General features: G+C 37.8%; 1 protein-coding gene across 19 annotated transcripts in view; it reads right to left on the bottom strand.

The window, feature by feature from the left end:
* Window positions 1-15,936, bottom strand: part of ROBO2 (roundabout guidance receptor 2) — a 1,034,237-nt gene that overhangs the window by 55,950 nt on the left and 962,351 nt on the right. For all 19 annotated transcript variants that reach the window (XM_077174511.1, XM_077174512.1, XM_077174513.1 and 16 more), the window contains 2 exons: window positions 13,643-13,814; window positions 7,883-8,065 (listed from right to left, as the gene is read on the bottom strand). In XM_077174511.1, the coding sequence (XP_077030626.1) occupies window positions 7,883-8,065; window positions 13,643-13,814 (355 nt within the window). The remainder of the gene's footprint in view (window positions 1-7,882; window positions 8,066-13,642; window positions 13,815-15,936) is intronic.

Raw genomic sequence — 15,936 nt, 5'->3', positions numbered from 1 at the left:
AGCCTTAAAGGCCTCTGACTGGATGAGGGTTTGAATTTCAGTGAGGAATGGAAGAGTTTATGACCAGCTTAATTTAAAATAGACCTTCACTTGGAAATACTATTTACCTTTGTAAGACAGGTGGTCCCATCAGTAAATTACAGCTCGCAGAGTATTTGCAAGATTTTCCAAGTATTAGTCCAAACTACTCGAACTCAGGATTAGGCTTTCTATTACACACTAATCAGACAAAATTACTACAGCCAATAGAAATTCTGTGTTCCTTAAAAAAATAATGAATGACATAAAGCCACTGGGAAAACTCTTCTGATACCTTATAGAATCCTTGTTACTTTATTAACTCCTAGGGTAATTTCACAGTGTACATTCAGCAAAGGGGACAAAACTGGCCCCTCTGGAAGCTCTGGTGGAAGAATAGTAGGGTGATTAATTACCCTTCACTGCACAGCAGACTAATACCAATATCAGAAAATCACTGCAGTCAGATGTCACATCAAAATGGTTAAGAGCTGAATTTTGAAAGGGTGTAATCAAACCAATTAATGGAAAGAAAATCAAAATGCAAGTATGGAAAGTACTAAATAAAGGTCTCCTTTGAAAAATAAGACATGGTAAAACATTGTGGGTAATTAATTTTAGAGGCACTGCTACTTTCATTCACGTGGTATCTAACAGGCTGTCAAATGACTTCCACTCATTGCTTAAAAGTGAATAATCTGAAGTGCTGTGCATATCATATGTGATTATGCAAAGATGTGGGTACTGCCTGGCTTTGTTTCCAAGTATCTTGGTCAATAGTATATTAGATGCTGTTTCCTTCCTCCTCCTGTCCTTCCAGTTTAATACTTGATTTCTCCAACTTTCTGCATTATTCCAAGTGACGAGAAATAAGGAAAATGAGAAACAGAGGCTCATTTGATAACACCCTTTATAAATAAAGTTTACAGATCTAACAGAATTGCAATAAAACATATTTTCTGAAAACTGCTTGGATTAATGCTCTTGTTAGACTGTCATCTATCAGAACTTATTTTTAGGTAATTTTGTCGCCACTAGTATAGCATGTACAGGTGTGTGAGCTTTTAAATGTGCATGTCATATGAAAAAAGCAAACAAACATTATTTGTGGTCTACAAAATATTTATATCCCCTTGTACCTTTATAAAGCAAAGCTAAAACTGGGGAACTAGCAGGAGATTTCAGCAATGTTTGCCTGACATATTTTATTTTCTGTGTAGGCAGGTATGGAAAAACTCCCAGGCATGCCATGAGAGCTCCATCAAGAAGACATAACATAGAAACCTCTTTGCTAGAGCCATAATTGCTGCAGGTTGGCTGTGGCATAAGAGACTGCTGAGAAAAAAACAAGGATCACAGAATTTGCTCCTTTTTCTTCTGCATGTCCCGGTGGTAGGAGCTGTTTCCTGGTTTTTTGGTTTGTTTTATGTCCTATGTTAAATCATCTTACACCCTCTCAATATATGCATCATCTTTAAAAGAAATGTTCAGCTTGCAGTGACATTGTTTTTCCCATGGAAGACTGAGGAAAACAGGTTTTTTTTGTTTACCCTTCACCCTGGTTATAATCTCCATGAGATTATAACACCAATGGTTATAATCTCAATGAGAAAATAAACCAGAAAGCATTTTATTTATTTAATGTGCTTGGTGTAAAATGCTACGGAATATCAACCAAGCTTGCCAAAATTCTTCTTGAAGTCTGGCCATGTCACTGGGATGCCACAAGAACCCCCCATATTCCTGATGGCATCCATAAGTGGGCTACCTGAGGCTGGGTAGAGAAGGTGCCTTTCTTTAACATCAATGTTGTGAAAGGCAAGACAGCTAACAACAGAAGATATGGTCAGGCTGCCAAAAAAAGCACTATGTTTATCATTCCTGCCATACATTTTGTCAGCATTTTTTCCTGCAGTTTGATTTCTGCAATTACAAAACAAGTCTAAATGCCTGAATAGGAGCATACTTAATGCAATGCAGGCTTGTAGATGTCACTGTAAAAATAAAACACACAGACAGCTGGCTTTATTCATCCTGTCTCCACTTCAAAAAGCAGCAGAGCAATTTCAAGGGGCAATGTAAGAGGAGGGAGGGAAGGATGTCCCTATCACTGACCCACCTATCTTCCTTGCTTTTTATCACCAAGGAAGCAAAAAAGCTCTTTCAGCAGTCTTTGCATCTGATACATGTTCTTAGAAAGGCTGAAGACCTGCAGGGATGAGATTGGTTTTCAAAAGAAGATGAAAAAATAACCACTGCATAGAGAGATTTTGAAGGAATCCCCACCAGCCTATACTTCAAGGACTGCAAAAATGCAGAAATATAATCCAAAGTGCATTTTAAATGCATAAATATTTCAGGAAATTATATTGTATATATTTGTATGAAAACCAGCATATGTTAAGGAGCTTTTCACATGCTTTTTATTAAATATATAAGGAGGTACCAAAACCATTTACTAATATTATCTGACAAGGTTAAACTTAATCTTCATGCCTGCTAGAACTGGAAAAATATGAATGTATAGTAAGTTGACATTCTGAGGCAAGGAAGCTTTAGAAAGCTTTAGAAAGCTTTCTGTATGCCTATCTCTAGTAGGCCACATTTTCCTACTGCAAATGAAAACTTTAATGTTGCCAGCCAAGTCTCATTCCTTTTACTGATAAGCTGTTCCTCAAATATGAATGTAGATTAATCCTCTTTTAATAAGCATTAACTCAGAACAGATAATCAGCACATAAAAATTCCATCAAATCTTCTGTCTACCTTTGGATGATTCTGTCACAGAGTTTATCCTCATTTAACAGTTTCAGGAGTTGCTCATAATATGTGTAACATTCCATGATTCTCTATCTATTTTTAATTCATTTTCTATTTACTGGGTTTCAAAAAATCTTTAATCCCAAGAAGCACTAGTCACTAAATAAGCTTACCTATTCATAAGCAAAATACATATTTACTTTTTTTGCATGACTGATGGCCTAGACACTTGAAAACACCAAAATACTCTGGTGAGGGGGTACTGGCACAACAAGTTTGAGGGCACAGGAAAGATAAGCATTAAAAAAAAAAAAACAAAATAAAACAAAGCTTTAGCTTTCACACAAATTCACAAAAGTGAGACCAATCCATCCTTTATACTACAGGAGAAATGGCTGAAAAGGGATGACTGTTGTCTTTGGTGTCCTTGTGGCAGATTTGGTTTTGCTGGCAGCATGTCATGGTCACAAAGATGCACAGTCCTTGTGCAGCTGCAGGTGGTGACATTACTACTTACCAACACTAATCTAACAAACATAATTAGCTAAATTTTGTGTTTTGTAGCACTGATATTAATGAGAATCAAGGCCTGGCGAGTTGTGGAGAAAAGGCAAGTGGAAGAACAGTGACGTACAGAATTGTGGCTCAGTAACTACTGGAGTCAGTTCAACTGAAAATAACTAAAAAGATTTAGCTGTGATTATCAATGCCACTTTATCTGTGACCATCTGAGCCATTGATCAGAACTTATGAAAATATTTCCAGAGACAGAAAGCTAAAAGTATTGAACTCCATCAGTTATTCTGCCCTGACACAAATCTCTACAAACTGCCTGACATTTGCTGTTTGCTCTTCTCCCACACATGTTCCAGTGGCATAGTCTCAGAGCAGAAATTGTACATTTCAGGAGCCTAATAACAGAATACAAATAACAAGTGGTCCTAGTGAATGACCCATAATCTGCAAATGACCCAAAAAAAACATTTTTAGCAAGTAATTTAAAAACTGCATGAATTTGGACTTTTAAACAACTATTTTTAGTGTTCTATGTTCTACACACAGGCAAATACAGATGAAGAAAAATAAAACAAAAATATTCACATCAGAAACAACAGGGGATTTTTTCCTGAGTGTGAAATGAAGTAAGTATATAATTGTTACACTAATAGATTCAATTCTCTACCTAATAGATTCAATTCCTTACCACACAGTTAAATCTGTATGTTCTGCAACTCTGAAGAAAGAATTTAAAGCAGATGTCAGAACAAAAGGTGTGTACCTTCTAAAATCTGAGTATATTATGATAAAATCATCTTTAGGAAAAATTTACTGACAGCTGTCTCTGAGGAGATTCTGAAAGCTACATACCACTGTCTAAATAATTGTATCTAAACCCAAACTATTTATGAACCATAAACCTTTGAAGGGAACAACACGCAGTTGTGAGTGTCAAACCTCCACAAGCATGTCTTTCTAAATTATATTATCAAGGGCAAATTCAAATATTAGAGAATTAACAAAGTTTGTTATGGAACTCTGGGTCTAAAGAGAGGAAACATGCACTATGTTCTTTCATAAGGAAAGTACTTTTTTTAAATTTGGACTTGATTACTGGAGGACTTAGGTCCTCAATTCCTCCAGAAATTAGTACAAGCCAGGAAATAGAATAGTTCTAAAAAGTCCACAAGATGTCAAAACTGCTTTTAAAAAAGAACATTTTTGGCAGTACCTCTGATACATCCCAGTTGCCCAGCAGATGTGGATCAGCAGCATGAAATCATGCTCAGACCCTGTGGCTCCAGCACAACCCTGTGTCATGCCAATGCATGCCACAAACAGAACAGTACAAACGCACCACAGTTCAAGAGAGCTGACAGAGACACAGTCATAGGAACCAAATGCAAAGATGTATTATTTAGTTTTGGAAAAAACCCTATGCTGTGTCTCAAAAAAAAGACAGTGAAGTGTTTAGGGTGGGATGTGTTGTGCCATGGTTTGCAGTAACCTGACCAAACCTGCCTGAAGCCAGGGAGGCAATCCTGAGCCCCCAGAGCTTTTCCACAAGGATGTTTCTCTTTCAGAATGTCATGGGCTCCTGGGGCACACACCACCACCTTTGGTCATCTGCTCTGTCCTGCTAAGCTGAACACAAGCTGTGGCTGAAGACAAGCAAGAGTGAAAAAGCAGCTACTGAGCATGAGGAGACAGCTCTGGTAAAGGCAACTGAGGGGCCAAACTACACCCAAAAAGCTTGACAGGCTTCTTCTGGAAAACACCAAGATTTATCAGCCTTTAACACTGTAACGCTGAGGTATAATTATTTTTGAGTTTCTAAATCTTGAGATAAGGTATGAGAGCAGAAACAAATTGTTTGTAGTAATTATTATTATTAATTGTATACTCTATTTTTCCTGACTATTCATATATTGAAAAAAGTGCTTGCAACCTGCTGTTTCAACCACTCTTCATTTATCCTTCACATATCTTAAATCATGCTTATGATAATAGTCTACTGTGTGCTATCTTTTTAAAGATAAGAAAAATAGGATACCAGCTCTGAGCTGAGTAGTAAGAAAAAACCCCAAATATTTCAATTTCAAAACCCTGTAAAGTCAATGAATGCATCAGTTAGTGACTAGATTGCTTGAAGGTCTAAACACCTCACAGTAAATCTAACACCTCATGTACATAATTGAGAGCTGAAGTAGAAGAAAGTTTCATTTCTCCACTTGGATCTGCTAAACTGTTTGAGCTTTAAAACCAAAATTCAGTTATATATGAATAATGCTTGTTTATGTTAAGTTAGTTCAAGCATCTGGTCTTGAAAATTACTTTCAAAACTGCATTTCAGAGAGTTAGGTGAGTTAAGTATGCAGATTTATAGTGACAAAGACATTGATGGTGGTAGATTTTACTTTTCCCTGGAATCTAGAGGAGAATGAATGCTACATTTTTATCCCAGATAGGCAGCCAGAGTATTTCTCCTTGTGCTTGGTTTCAATTCCTCCTATCTCACATGTTCATAAACACTTTGATAGCTAATGCTTGAAATGGTGTGTTGGTGAGGTAAGAGACAGACTAATGGACAGTACCTGCAGGGGTGAAGGTGAAGGACTGAACTGCAAAACAAGAAAGCAAACACATTGTGAGTTACACACCCTGACACAAAGCACTAATTGCAGGGCACGAGTTTCCTCTGGAAATCACTCAGTTGGAGCTGAATATCATAATCAGGACATAACAGCTGAGCTTAAAGCACCAACCAGCCAGCAGCCAATGAGAAATGATGGTTGGAAAGATGAGCAGTGAAGTTTGACAGTCACATTTGAAGACTCTCTGTGAGGACATGCTGTACTCCAAGCTGTAAACATTAGGATGAGCTCTGAAGCATGATCTGTTACCCACTTTCCTTGCTGAAAGCATACACAATTTCATGATGCAATCCATGTTCACATCACACTTAGATGCAGCAAACGCCGTGAGAAGGAATGAGTTGCACGAAACATGCTGGTCATAATTATTTACAGCTATGTTCTCCAAGTTATAACAGACTGCTCTCAATTCTCCCTCACCCCAATATGCCAACTCACATACAGGACTAATAATCCTCCTTTTTAAGGAAAGTCTAGTCTCAGCTTGTGTCCAAAGCTTTAGGTAGGACTATTTCCTAAGAGAAATAACACCACAGCTGTCTCTAGAATGAAAAAAATCTTGGGATCTAGAACAATATTTCATGTATAAGTGTGTGAGATACATATTAATTTCTCAGTGAAAACCACTCCACCCCTCAGGCAGTAGAAGTTACTGCTATTAAATTAAAAAAAAAAACCACCTTGGGACAAAGCACAACCCATGAATGACAGAGATCATGTGGTGACACAAAGTGAGGTTCCACAAAAACCAAGGACCAAAAGCCAGTGGTCTCTACTTCCTCTCTTTCCACTGCTTGTCTTCTTGTCCTTTCACAAAGCCAGTGGAAAACAAATGCAGCAGGAAGGATTGAAAACCAACATGGAATAGTTTCCTGCTGGTTTAGTGAGCCCAGTCAGGACACTGAGGAGTCTGACTATGGCTGAGCTGAACTGGGAACAATTTGGCTGTGACTGACTGTGGGTTTTTGGCAAGTTGTTGCTCAGCCATTTAGGGAACCTGAGCCCTTGGTTTCACATTTGATGACTTGTAAATAGAAAGGCACTTGTGTAACTTACATGTGATATAATGTCAACATTAAATATGCTGTCTTTAACTGGGCAAAGGTTTTCTCTTTTTAAGTGTTAATAAGAACTGCAAGAGAACCTACTGCAATATTTGAAGAACTGGGAGTTTTGTGTGTTAAATTAGGCTTCAGAGTAACCCATTTTATGACACATCACCTGACTTCCCAAAAATTCATAAGAATTCTGAAAACAGAATAATACACAAAACAAAGGTTGGATAAAGGTGAAAATATTTTCATTTGGCAAGAGTATCTAATTTTCCAAATGTAGTTTTCAAAAACTAATTTATAACTGGAGCAAACACTAAATGAAAGAGAACATTTGAAGATGTTCTGCCTCTGAGACAAAACTGTTTATGGCTTCTGCCTTAGGTAAATTTTGACAACACTTCCCTAATACATCACTTCCCCAGCTACAGGTATGAAGTCACTGATTAAGTACCTTCATTTATGTGCCATGCACATGGCTTCAGAGACATGGAAATGCACAGGAAAGAAGAAGGAGAAGACAAAAACTCTTTTACTTTCCTTGTAAGGGTCTAGTCTAACTCATATTTGAACATACAAATGATGCTGCAATGCCAACAGAGTGCCTTCTGAGCAAGGGGCAAGAGGAACAGCTAATCCTCTTTGTACTTTTTTAATGCTAGATATGCTGGAGATGTAAAAATACTGCCTTATGATAATGATGGAATGTGGTACCGAGCGATGATGCATTTAAAGCTTCTCATACACCAGCAATTTCACAGCATACATTTAAAACAAGCATACAGAATTCACCCAGGACACTTTTGCTGTAAGTTCAATGTAGTTTTTAGGTATGTTTAGTAGCCCCTGTTCTTTTTATGATAGCACCTGCTGAGATGGCAATGAAGTCACTGCTCTTACCAGCATAATTGCTGAGCCCCTTCCTCTTCTTTCTCCGCCAGTAGAGCCAGATGCTGAAACCCATGAGGATGACCCAACATGCACCACCAATGCCAGCTATGAAGGCAGGCTGCTTCACCACATCAGTAATTTGCTCAGTTATGCTGTTGTTATTTTCAGTGATGACAACTTCATTACGACCTCCTGCACAAGAGAAATTGAGCAGAATGTGGTCATTCTGCATTCTGCAACGCACAGTGGAACAAATTAAACACACAAATTAAAGGCTTCTAAAAAATAGTAATAGATCTCAAAAGAATTACCCACAGTAGAAGAACTTTAGAAAGTAGCAATGCACACCACAATCTCAGTGTTTCTAGAGTAAATATCCATGGCCATTTTGCAGATATATATTTGGAAAGGCAGACCCATAGCACACTCCCAAGTAATCTAACAGATGTCAATCCACAGCTTTTTTTTTTAACAATATACATATTTGCTAGTTTGTTTTTCCATAATTGTAGACAGAATTCAATAATGAGAAAACGGATCACAGGAAACTAATAAAAAAATAAATCAAGCAATCAATAAGTAACTTTTTCCAAATGAGTAATCCAAATACTCAATATATGCTACATTAGAAGACATTAGAAGATGACCAAAAATTCTTACTCAACTCATTTTTTTCCCCTGAATGCTAGCTTCCAAATTTGAAATGAACAATAAAATAAATGCACTTTCCACTGGGGCAAAGATGCATTTTCTAGCAATTATTTCAAGGGGAAAGCAGTTCATACAAATTCTAAGTGTACCATCTTTGACACAAAGCAGAAAAAGCAGTTAACTGCAAGCACCAAACAATCACAGCAACAGATGCTATTTTTTCCACCTAGAATATGCATGCAAATTCCTAATATCAACCTGCAAGAAATAATTATTACTTGGAGTACCAATTAGTGACATGCATCAAAAAATTACTATATAGGATCTTAAATTGCATATTACAGCAGAAAACTGCAAATTTCAGTAGATGCTCCCGTTGTTTTTTTCCCCTCTTTCTCTAAAAGGGAACTTTTCAAAAGCAAAAGCTTGGCATTTAGCTTGAAAACAAATGCTCATAAAAATCTGAATGGAAATACAGGAAATGCTAAAGCATATCGTTCCAGGGCCAGCACTTTCAAATTGTCAAAAATAGTTACTTTTAAAATTAGGAAATGCAGAACATATTTTTCTAAAAAAAACCCCCAAATTTTATTCTATGCATATTTTATATAAACTGCCCACATCTGCAGTTTTGAAATTCATGAAAGATTATCCATCCTTTCCAGTAAAAGCATTTATATAGCTCAATCCTTGAAATGTTTATGCAATATTACCAGATGCCTGCATGCACGCTGAAGAGCTGCAGGAGTAGCTACTCCATTGAGACAAAGAAGATGTAAACAATATGATTCTCAATTATGAGAGTCTATCACACACATAAAGGTAGTTGAACATTGCAGTAAAACACTGAAATGGTCACTTGGAGGAAATTATTAGAAGTATTGTATCACTGAGCCATGCTGTGAAAATGTACATATTCCTTTTCTATAATTCAGCAATGCTTAGATTTACTTCTTCCAGCAGAGCAGCTTGCTGCCTTCAGCCTAAAGGCAGCACTCAGGGTCTCTGGCTGGAGCAGATCTGAGAAGTCTGACACTCCCAGCCCCATTTCCACTGACACCTCTTTGCAGGTGACCTGGATTTCACACAGCCATGTTTTATAGAAGGGGATCCTTTGAGAAGGTCCCTCTGGGACTGCCTCTGCCCAGCACTGCCCCTGCCAAGATGCAGCTTCAGGCCCTCAGTGGTGCTCAGAGCTGGGCTGGGTTAATCAGGAAGAAATGCAGTGCCCTGCATGCCATTGCTATCACACTGCTGATGAGTTTATTAGGCTTCCTCTCTTTCAGCACCACAGCAATATTTAGTACTGATGACTCTCTGCTTTGGCAATCAGACTGTGGAAGCTGTGCTAGAGCCTGGCTTGCTTTCAGTCCTTCTGGGCAAGGAACAAAACAGGCTCCCAGCAAGTAGAACAGGTCCCACAGAAAGATGCTGTCAGATGTACAAAAAGTGCACCAGTACTGATGTCATGCACCAGTCTATACTGGCCATGCTGGGAAGCTTTACCAGCAGCAGGCTCTGGGAGCTGCAACTGTTCTTTGCCACACTTGCATCTTTTGTCTTGCCACTGCCAAAAGCCCAATGGCTTCCAGGCCTGATTCAGTGAGAATGAAACTGAGTGAGCAGCTGTGGCAAGGAAAGAAAGCAGGCAGCAGTGGCTGCTTTATCTGGTTTTCCATGTTTTTTTCTACCCATGGAACCAATCCATAGGAGCACCCCAGTGCTGAAAGAGGAAGGGCTGACAGTAAAACTAATAGAAAGGGGCTCTCCATGGCACGCTCTTCCAGACACAAAATCGATTTTCTAGTAGAAATCAGCATGGGGGTTGGAGCTGCTCTAATCACCATTAACTTGCAGTTAATTTCTGTGCCCTTTAGAGGAGAGGCCAAAGCAGTGGGACAGTGAGGAAACAGGTAGACTTGGCACTGCTTCAGACACAGCCATGCTACCAAGGCAGGGAAGTGCTGGAGACATCAGCTTTGGGAGTGGATGCTCCTGGATTCAAGAATGAGTTCTTTTCACTAAAACCTCCAAAAACATCTGAGGATCCTGTCTTCTCTAAGACCAGAAAACAGTCTTCTGAAAAGGGAGGATGGGAGAGCAAACTGCAAAGTGCCTGGGAAGAGGTTTTAGTGGATTGTACGCTCTTCCTCTCTTCTAGGGGAAGATACAATCTGTCTCCAAATTACCTTCTAAAGTTTGCAGTCTGGCTGTTTGCTCTTACCCTTCTGTGCCTAGCAATTACAACTGCAAAAGTAATAATTCATTTAAATGTCAAAATAACATATGCTTTGTGAATTTGATGACGGAAGACTAAATGGAGACAGATGAATGTTACCCACTGACTTTTGATAAAATTAATATAATTGTTGGGGGTTGGGGAAACAAACAGCATTAGTCTTGTACTTCTTTATATAATATTTAAGCAGAAGTAATAAATATGTCATCCAAGGTACCGGTGTACTATTTCATGTACTGCAGGTGGTTCTGTAACAATGCTGTCAGTTCAACTAATTAGAACATAGACAAGGGAAGTGTGCGACCTGCAACGCTCCATTGTTCCTGAAGACAAAACCATAATGAAATATAATGTCTTCCTCCCATTGGAGAGTAATGAGGAACAAAACTAATTTGTCGGACCAAAAATTAATTAGACACATCAGATTCGATTGTACCTATTACTGTGAAAGTTTGCAGCTGTTCCTCATATCATTATGCCAATGATGGAATGTAAGAGGGACCAGGCCGACTGATGAAGAGAAATAATAGCTACAGCATTAACCAGCATTGCCCTTATTCCAATTTTACTTCTGGTTTTCCAAGTGAATGTTTTTTAGCATATCATTAGTGATCATAAAAGTTTTATTCTTGATTCTCTTTGAGTCTTCCTTAAAATTTTTCAACATCCTGGTTCAAGCATAGGCACAAGATTCCTGTAACAGTGAGACAATTTCTAACTAAAAGAATCATATACTTCCTACTGCTTCCTATTCTCCTTTTTATGCTTTCTGGATTGTCACAAGTCTGTTATCTAAAATTACTCTGGGAGGCCAGTAGTTGATTATTCACCATGAAAACCAGTTATTTTCAGAAAAAAAAAGCCTGAAACATTTTTAGAAGAATGAATCCTGTATTTAAAAATAACACCTCTTTTTATCCATTGTACTCTGTGTTTCATGACTATTAAAAGTTTTTACTGCTTAGAAACACAGCTTAACTCTCCTGCACCACTGACCTGCTGTCTCCATAATTCAGCATTTCTGGAGCTGTTCATTCTGTTTGCAAGTTGTTAAATGGTATAGATAAGCACCAGATCATTTAGACCTCTATTATAATAACTCAATAATGCTTTCCTATTCATTATGATGTTTTGAGGTTTATTCATTAGCTCATTTTAAATCCATGTAACTAGGGTTTTTTTTAAATTTACTTAAAAAATAATTTTCATATTTTATGATTTTGATTCCCATTCAAACATTGAATGGTGCCAACTCAGGTTTTTCAGAAATGGTATCACCTAAACATTGTTACAATTATCAAGGAAATTTATAGTCTGAGAAATAACTGCTAGCAATTCTTAATCAATAGCAAAATTGGGCCTAAAGAAAAGGGAGATACAGACCATATATGTAATAAACACATCCACCTTCAGGTTCCAAAAAAAACCTCCAGAAATAACAACAAAAACATAACCCAAACAGAAACTACTCCCTGTAACTTCTCATGCAAATGACTCTTAAATGTACAAAGACATCACCAAACAAACTTATTGAAGCATAAATTCTGAGATCATTAAAGGAACAAATAAATATCACTAAGAATTCTGGGAATCATCCAGCAAAGACTTTTGGTGCAAGTATAACTCACAACACATTAAGTGACACAGGCTACCCATGTACTTAAAATGCAATACACTTGTGCTTTGCTGGAATAAGTGCAGTGTATGTCCTGCCTAGTTAGATGGACCCCTTAGTGAAATAATTTTTAAAAAAGGTCCTGGTTTCTTGCATTTTCAAAAAATCAATTTTTTGTTTTCACTTCTGGATATCTTTTTTCCCCTCTTTTCTTTGGTGTTTCTGTGGCTGTCTTTTCTAAACCAAGTGCTACCTTCACTTCCACTCTTGTATTTCTGTCTCCAGTGACACTTCAAAGGTGAAGTATCCTAGCTTCTGTTTTGATGAATGGAGAAACTGAATATCAGTGAACATTTAAGCAAAGCTTCTGGGATGGCCTTTTCTAAGGGTCTACACATAATAGACTAGTCCATGTTTGGGACAGTGTATTGACAATATTTTCTAGAAAGAAAATATTTAGTAACAACAGAAGTCCCCCAAACAAACAAACAAATTTCCATTAGGTAATAACTAAGTTAGATCATACAGATAAAGGGAACAAAATTCCTGTATCATGCACCACTAAAAAGAGGTTCTGCTTTGCACAGCTCATTTCAGGTTTGCTAAACATAATTATTTCGAGTCTTCCATATTGTTCCCATCTTTATATTTTATACTCAGGAAAAATTTCAGAATAAACAAAAGCTGTGTTTCTCTCAGATCAGGAAATTAGTTCTGCATGGAGACCACTACCAAGAAACAACTATTACAAAGGCTGGGATGATAATGCTACCTTTGCTCTCTAATTTGTCTAAAGACAACTTTTGCTTTGACAGAGGAGGTTTGTCTTGGGATACCTGAGAAACACTGACTTTAAACATTCAGAAAACAATGGTAAACAGTGGAATGACTAAGGCAATATTCCAGCCATCTTAAGAGGAGGAAAAGGGAGCTTGGGCTCCACACGTCTGCCAACCTGCAGAAGTGGTAAATTCATTAAAAAAAAACCCCAAAATTTTATATCAGTTTCACTAGGCAATCTGCTTTTTTTTATATGTCTTGGGAACATACTTCCCTTCACTCTCTGCAGGAACTCTGTAGTAAGAGAAAACATCATCAGGCAGTGGGATGTAAAAGCAACTACCCAGCCCTAGCCAAACCTCGTCTCCTCCTCCACAGATTTTTATGCTTCCAGAAGTGATGCATGAAAGCATTTCTGAGAGGAAAAAAAACCCCACAAAAAAACCCCAGGCAAAACAAAACAACAGAACAGACAATAACTTACCTATTATTATGGGTTGTGGGTCACTTTTTACTCCCACACCTGCACTGGTGCTTGCAGCAACTTCCACGCGGTACTGGATACCTGGATATAGGCCACCTATTACTACAGACCGAATGGCTGCATCTACTGTTTTGTTGATATGAAATCGAGTCTCATTACCTAGGCACCAGATCTGGGACAAAAGTTGATGTGTTAAAAGAGATGAAATTCTTCACACTCACACAATCGCAAATAGGTATGACATATCAAGGTATTTCATGGCAATCGCTTATTTGGGACTTCTTGACAATCTTACTGCCCAGGAATTGCTGAAATTGGGATGATTTAGCTCAGCAAGGTATCCCAGATTAGCACAGGACCAAGGCAGGTCCAAAGACTGCTTGCAAATACCTCTCTGGACTCTGGCTCTCCATGGAGTGCAAATTCTGTGCTTACACTTAGAAGCACAGACCAGATCATCCAAGTGGCAAAGATGTGTTATACATTAATCAAAATCTTGTTTATCAAACCTTTTGCGTAAAAAAACCCCCACATTTTTTCCTTCTAAATTTCCTGCTGAATAGCAAAAGGATATGAGCACAGGATGAAGCACATCTTAAAGCACTAAAGAATAAACAATTTTCAAAATTTTTTTCAACTTCCTTTCATTGCACAAGAGGGATACTTGAAATTTCTGAAATGGAATAAGCACAGACTCACATTTACTGCTGCCTTTGTGATTAGTTACATTATTTAGTAATCCAGACATCAGTTTCTCACTCAAATATTATCTAATTAAACAAAAAATCCATCCTATAATCACAACTGGCATTTTGTGATGAGAACAGTCTGTGAGTTCAGAGTGTTATGTCTCCCTCTTGCAGTTTTTATAGGATTCTCCTAAGAGATTTTGAAACTAACTTCTAGGCATGCTTCTTCAGGTAATGCTATCTGCAAATACTGCTTCTGTATTACTAAAGAAAGCATCTACTATCACACAAGAAAATCAATGCATAAATATATCACAGGTACACTTACATAAAAATAACATCAGAAGAAACACTATTGGTGGAACCATTATCAGTGACAAACTAATGCATCTAAGCAACAGCAATAATATCTTTACACTTACTTTGACCCTGCTCAGTGTTTTACCACACCTTATCTTTTTTTTTTTTTTTTCTGTGAAATGCTGAGAACGATTTGAAGATAAAAAAAAAACTATCTTGCTTTCCTAAACCTAAGGTGAGATCCTATTTGCCAGCCAGAATGCATTAAGATGAGTAACTGTTGCATTCATTCCTTCACTCCTTGTCTGTCCTGGTCTTAGGTTACAACAGCTATGATATGCCTCTAATTAAAAGCATTTAATTAATGAATGAATTAACAGGCATTCAGGTGCTTGAAGTGGAATCAACAGATCTACTTTCAATTTGTTAGAAAACGTACTGTGGAACTTCAGCAGTTATTTCATACTCAAGCAAATATTAGACTCCCTGCGCCATTCACTGTAGCCAGTTCACTACTCAGGCAGCCAGCTAATCTAACACAGGAGGGCTGTAATTACAGTGACTCCAGCTGGTTTTATACACAGCCCAGAGGCCTGAGCACTCACCTGGAACATGGCTTCTATTAGACATCAGCCCACTTTGTTTCATATCTACATGTTTTGTAGTTTAGGAGCATTCTTTTCTCGTTTGCCTATAAGGCCTGGATGGTTTATATTGACTTACACTGGAGTCAGGATCAAGATTAATTAAGCCAAAGGATAATTATTAATTGATATGAAAATTAGGTCAATAAAATCCTGGGATTAATAAATCTTGATATTGATTAAAAGCAAAACAAAAGTAGTGCTATGCTACACATAAACATTGTGAGCATTTACTGCATCCCTCTGACCTAGTGAAAAGCTGGAAGAGGTTGAACCATTATCTGATTTAGAAGCCAAGCACTTTCTCCCTTCTTCATGCTGTGCTCCCTCAAGATACAGCAGGGAAAAAAAATCTTTTTATGTGAAACAAACGGCAGTCACCACTTCCACCCCTTTGTGGGACTGTCAAGAAAGCTGCCCTGATCCGTTTCAATTAAACATTTCACATTTGGTGTATATAGGCCAGCCACAGCAAGGTTAATTTACCAAACTGTGCTGTGACAAGGCTGAACCTCACCCAATTGTTTTCTCCACCTGAATAACAGAGTGCATTTTTTGTTAATGTTGTGAAAATATCCTTGTGCAAAAGTGATCTTAGTATAAAACTACAGGCTAAAGCAACATTTAATGTATAAGGAGTGGATATTGTGAGCCATCATAG

The sequence above is a fragment of the Agelaius phoeniceus genome, chromosome 2 (assembly GCF_051311805.1).
Source record: "Agelaius phoeniceus isolate bAgePho1 chromosome 2, bAgePho1.hap1, whole genome shotgun sequence".
NCBI lineage: Eukaryota > Metazoa > Chordata > Aves > Passeriformes > Icteridae > Agelaius > Agelaius phoeniceus.
This window is presented reverse-complemented; position numbering and strand designations above follow the sequence as displayed.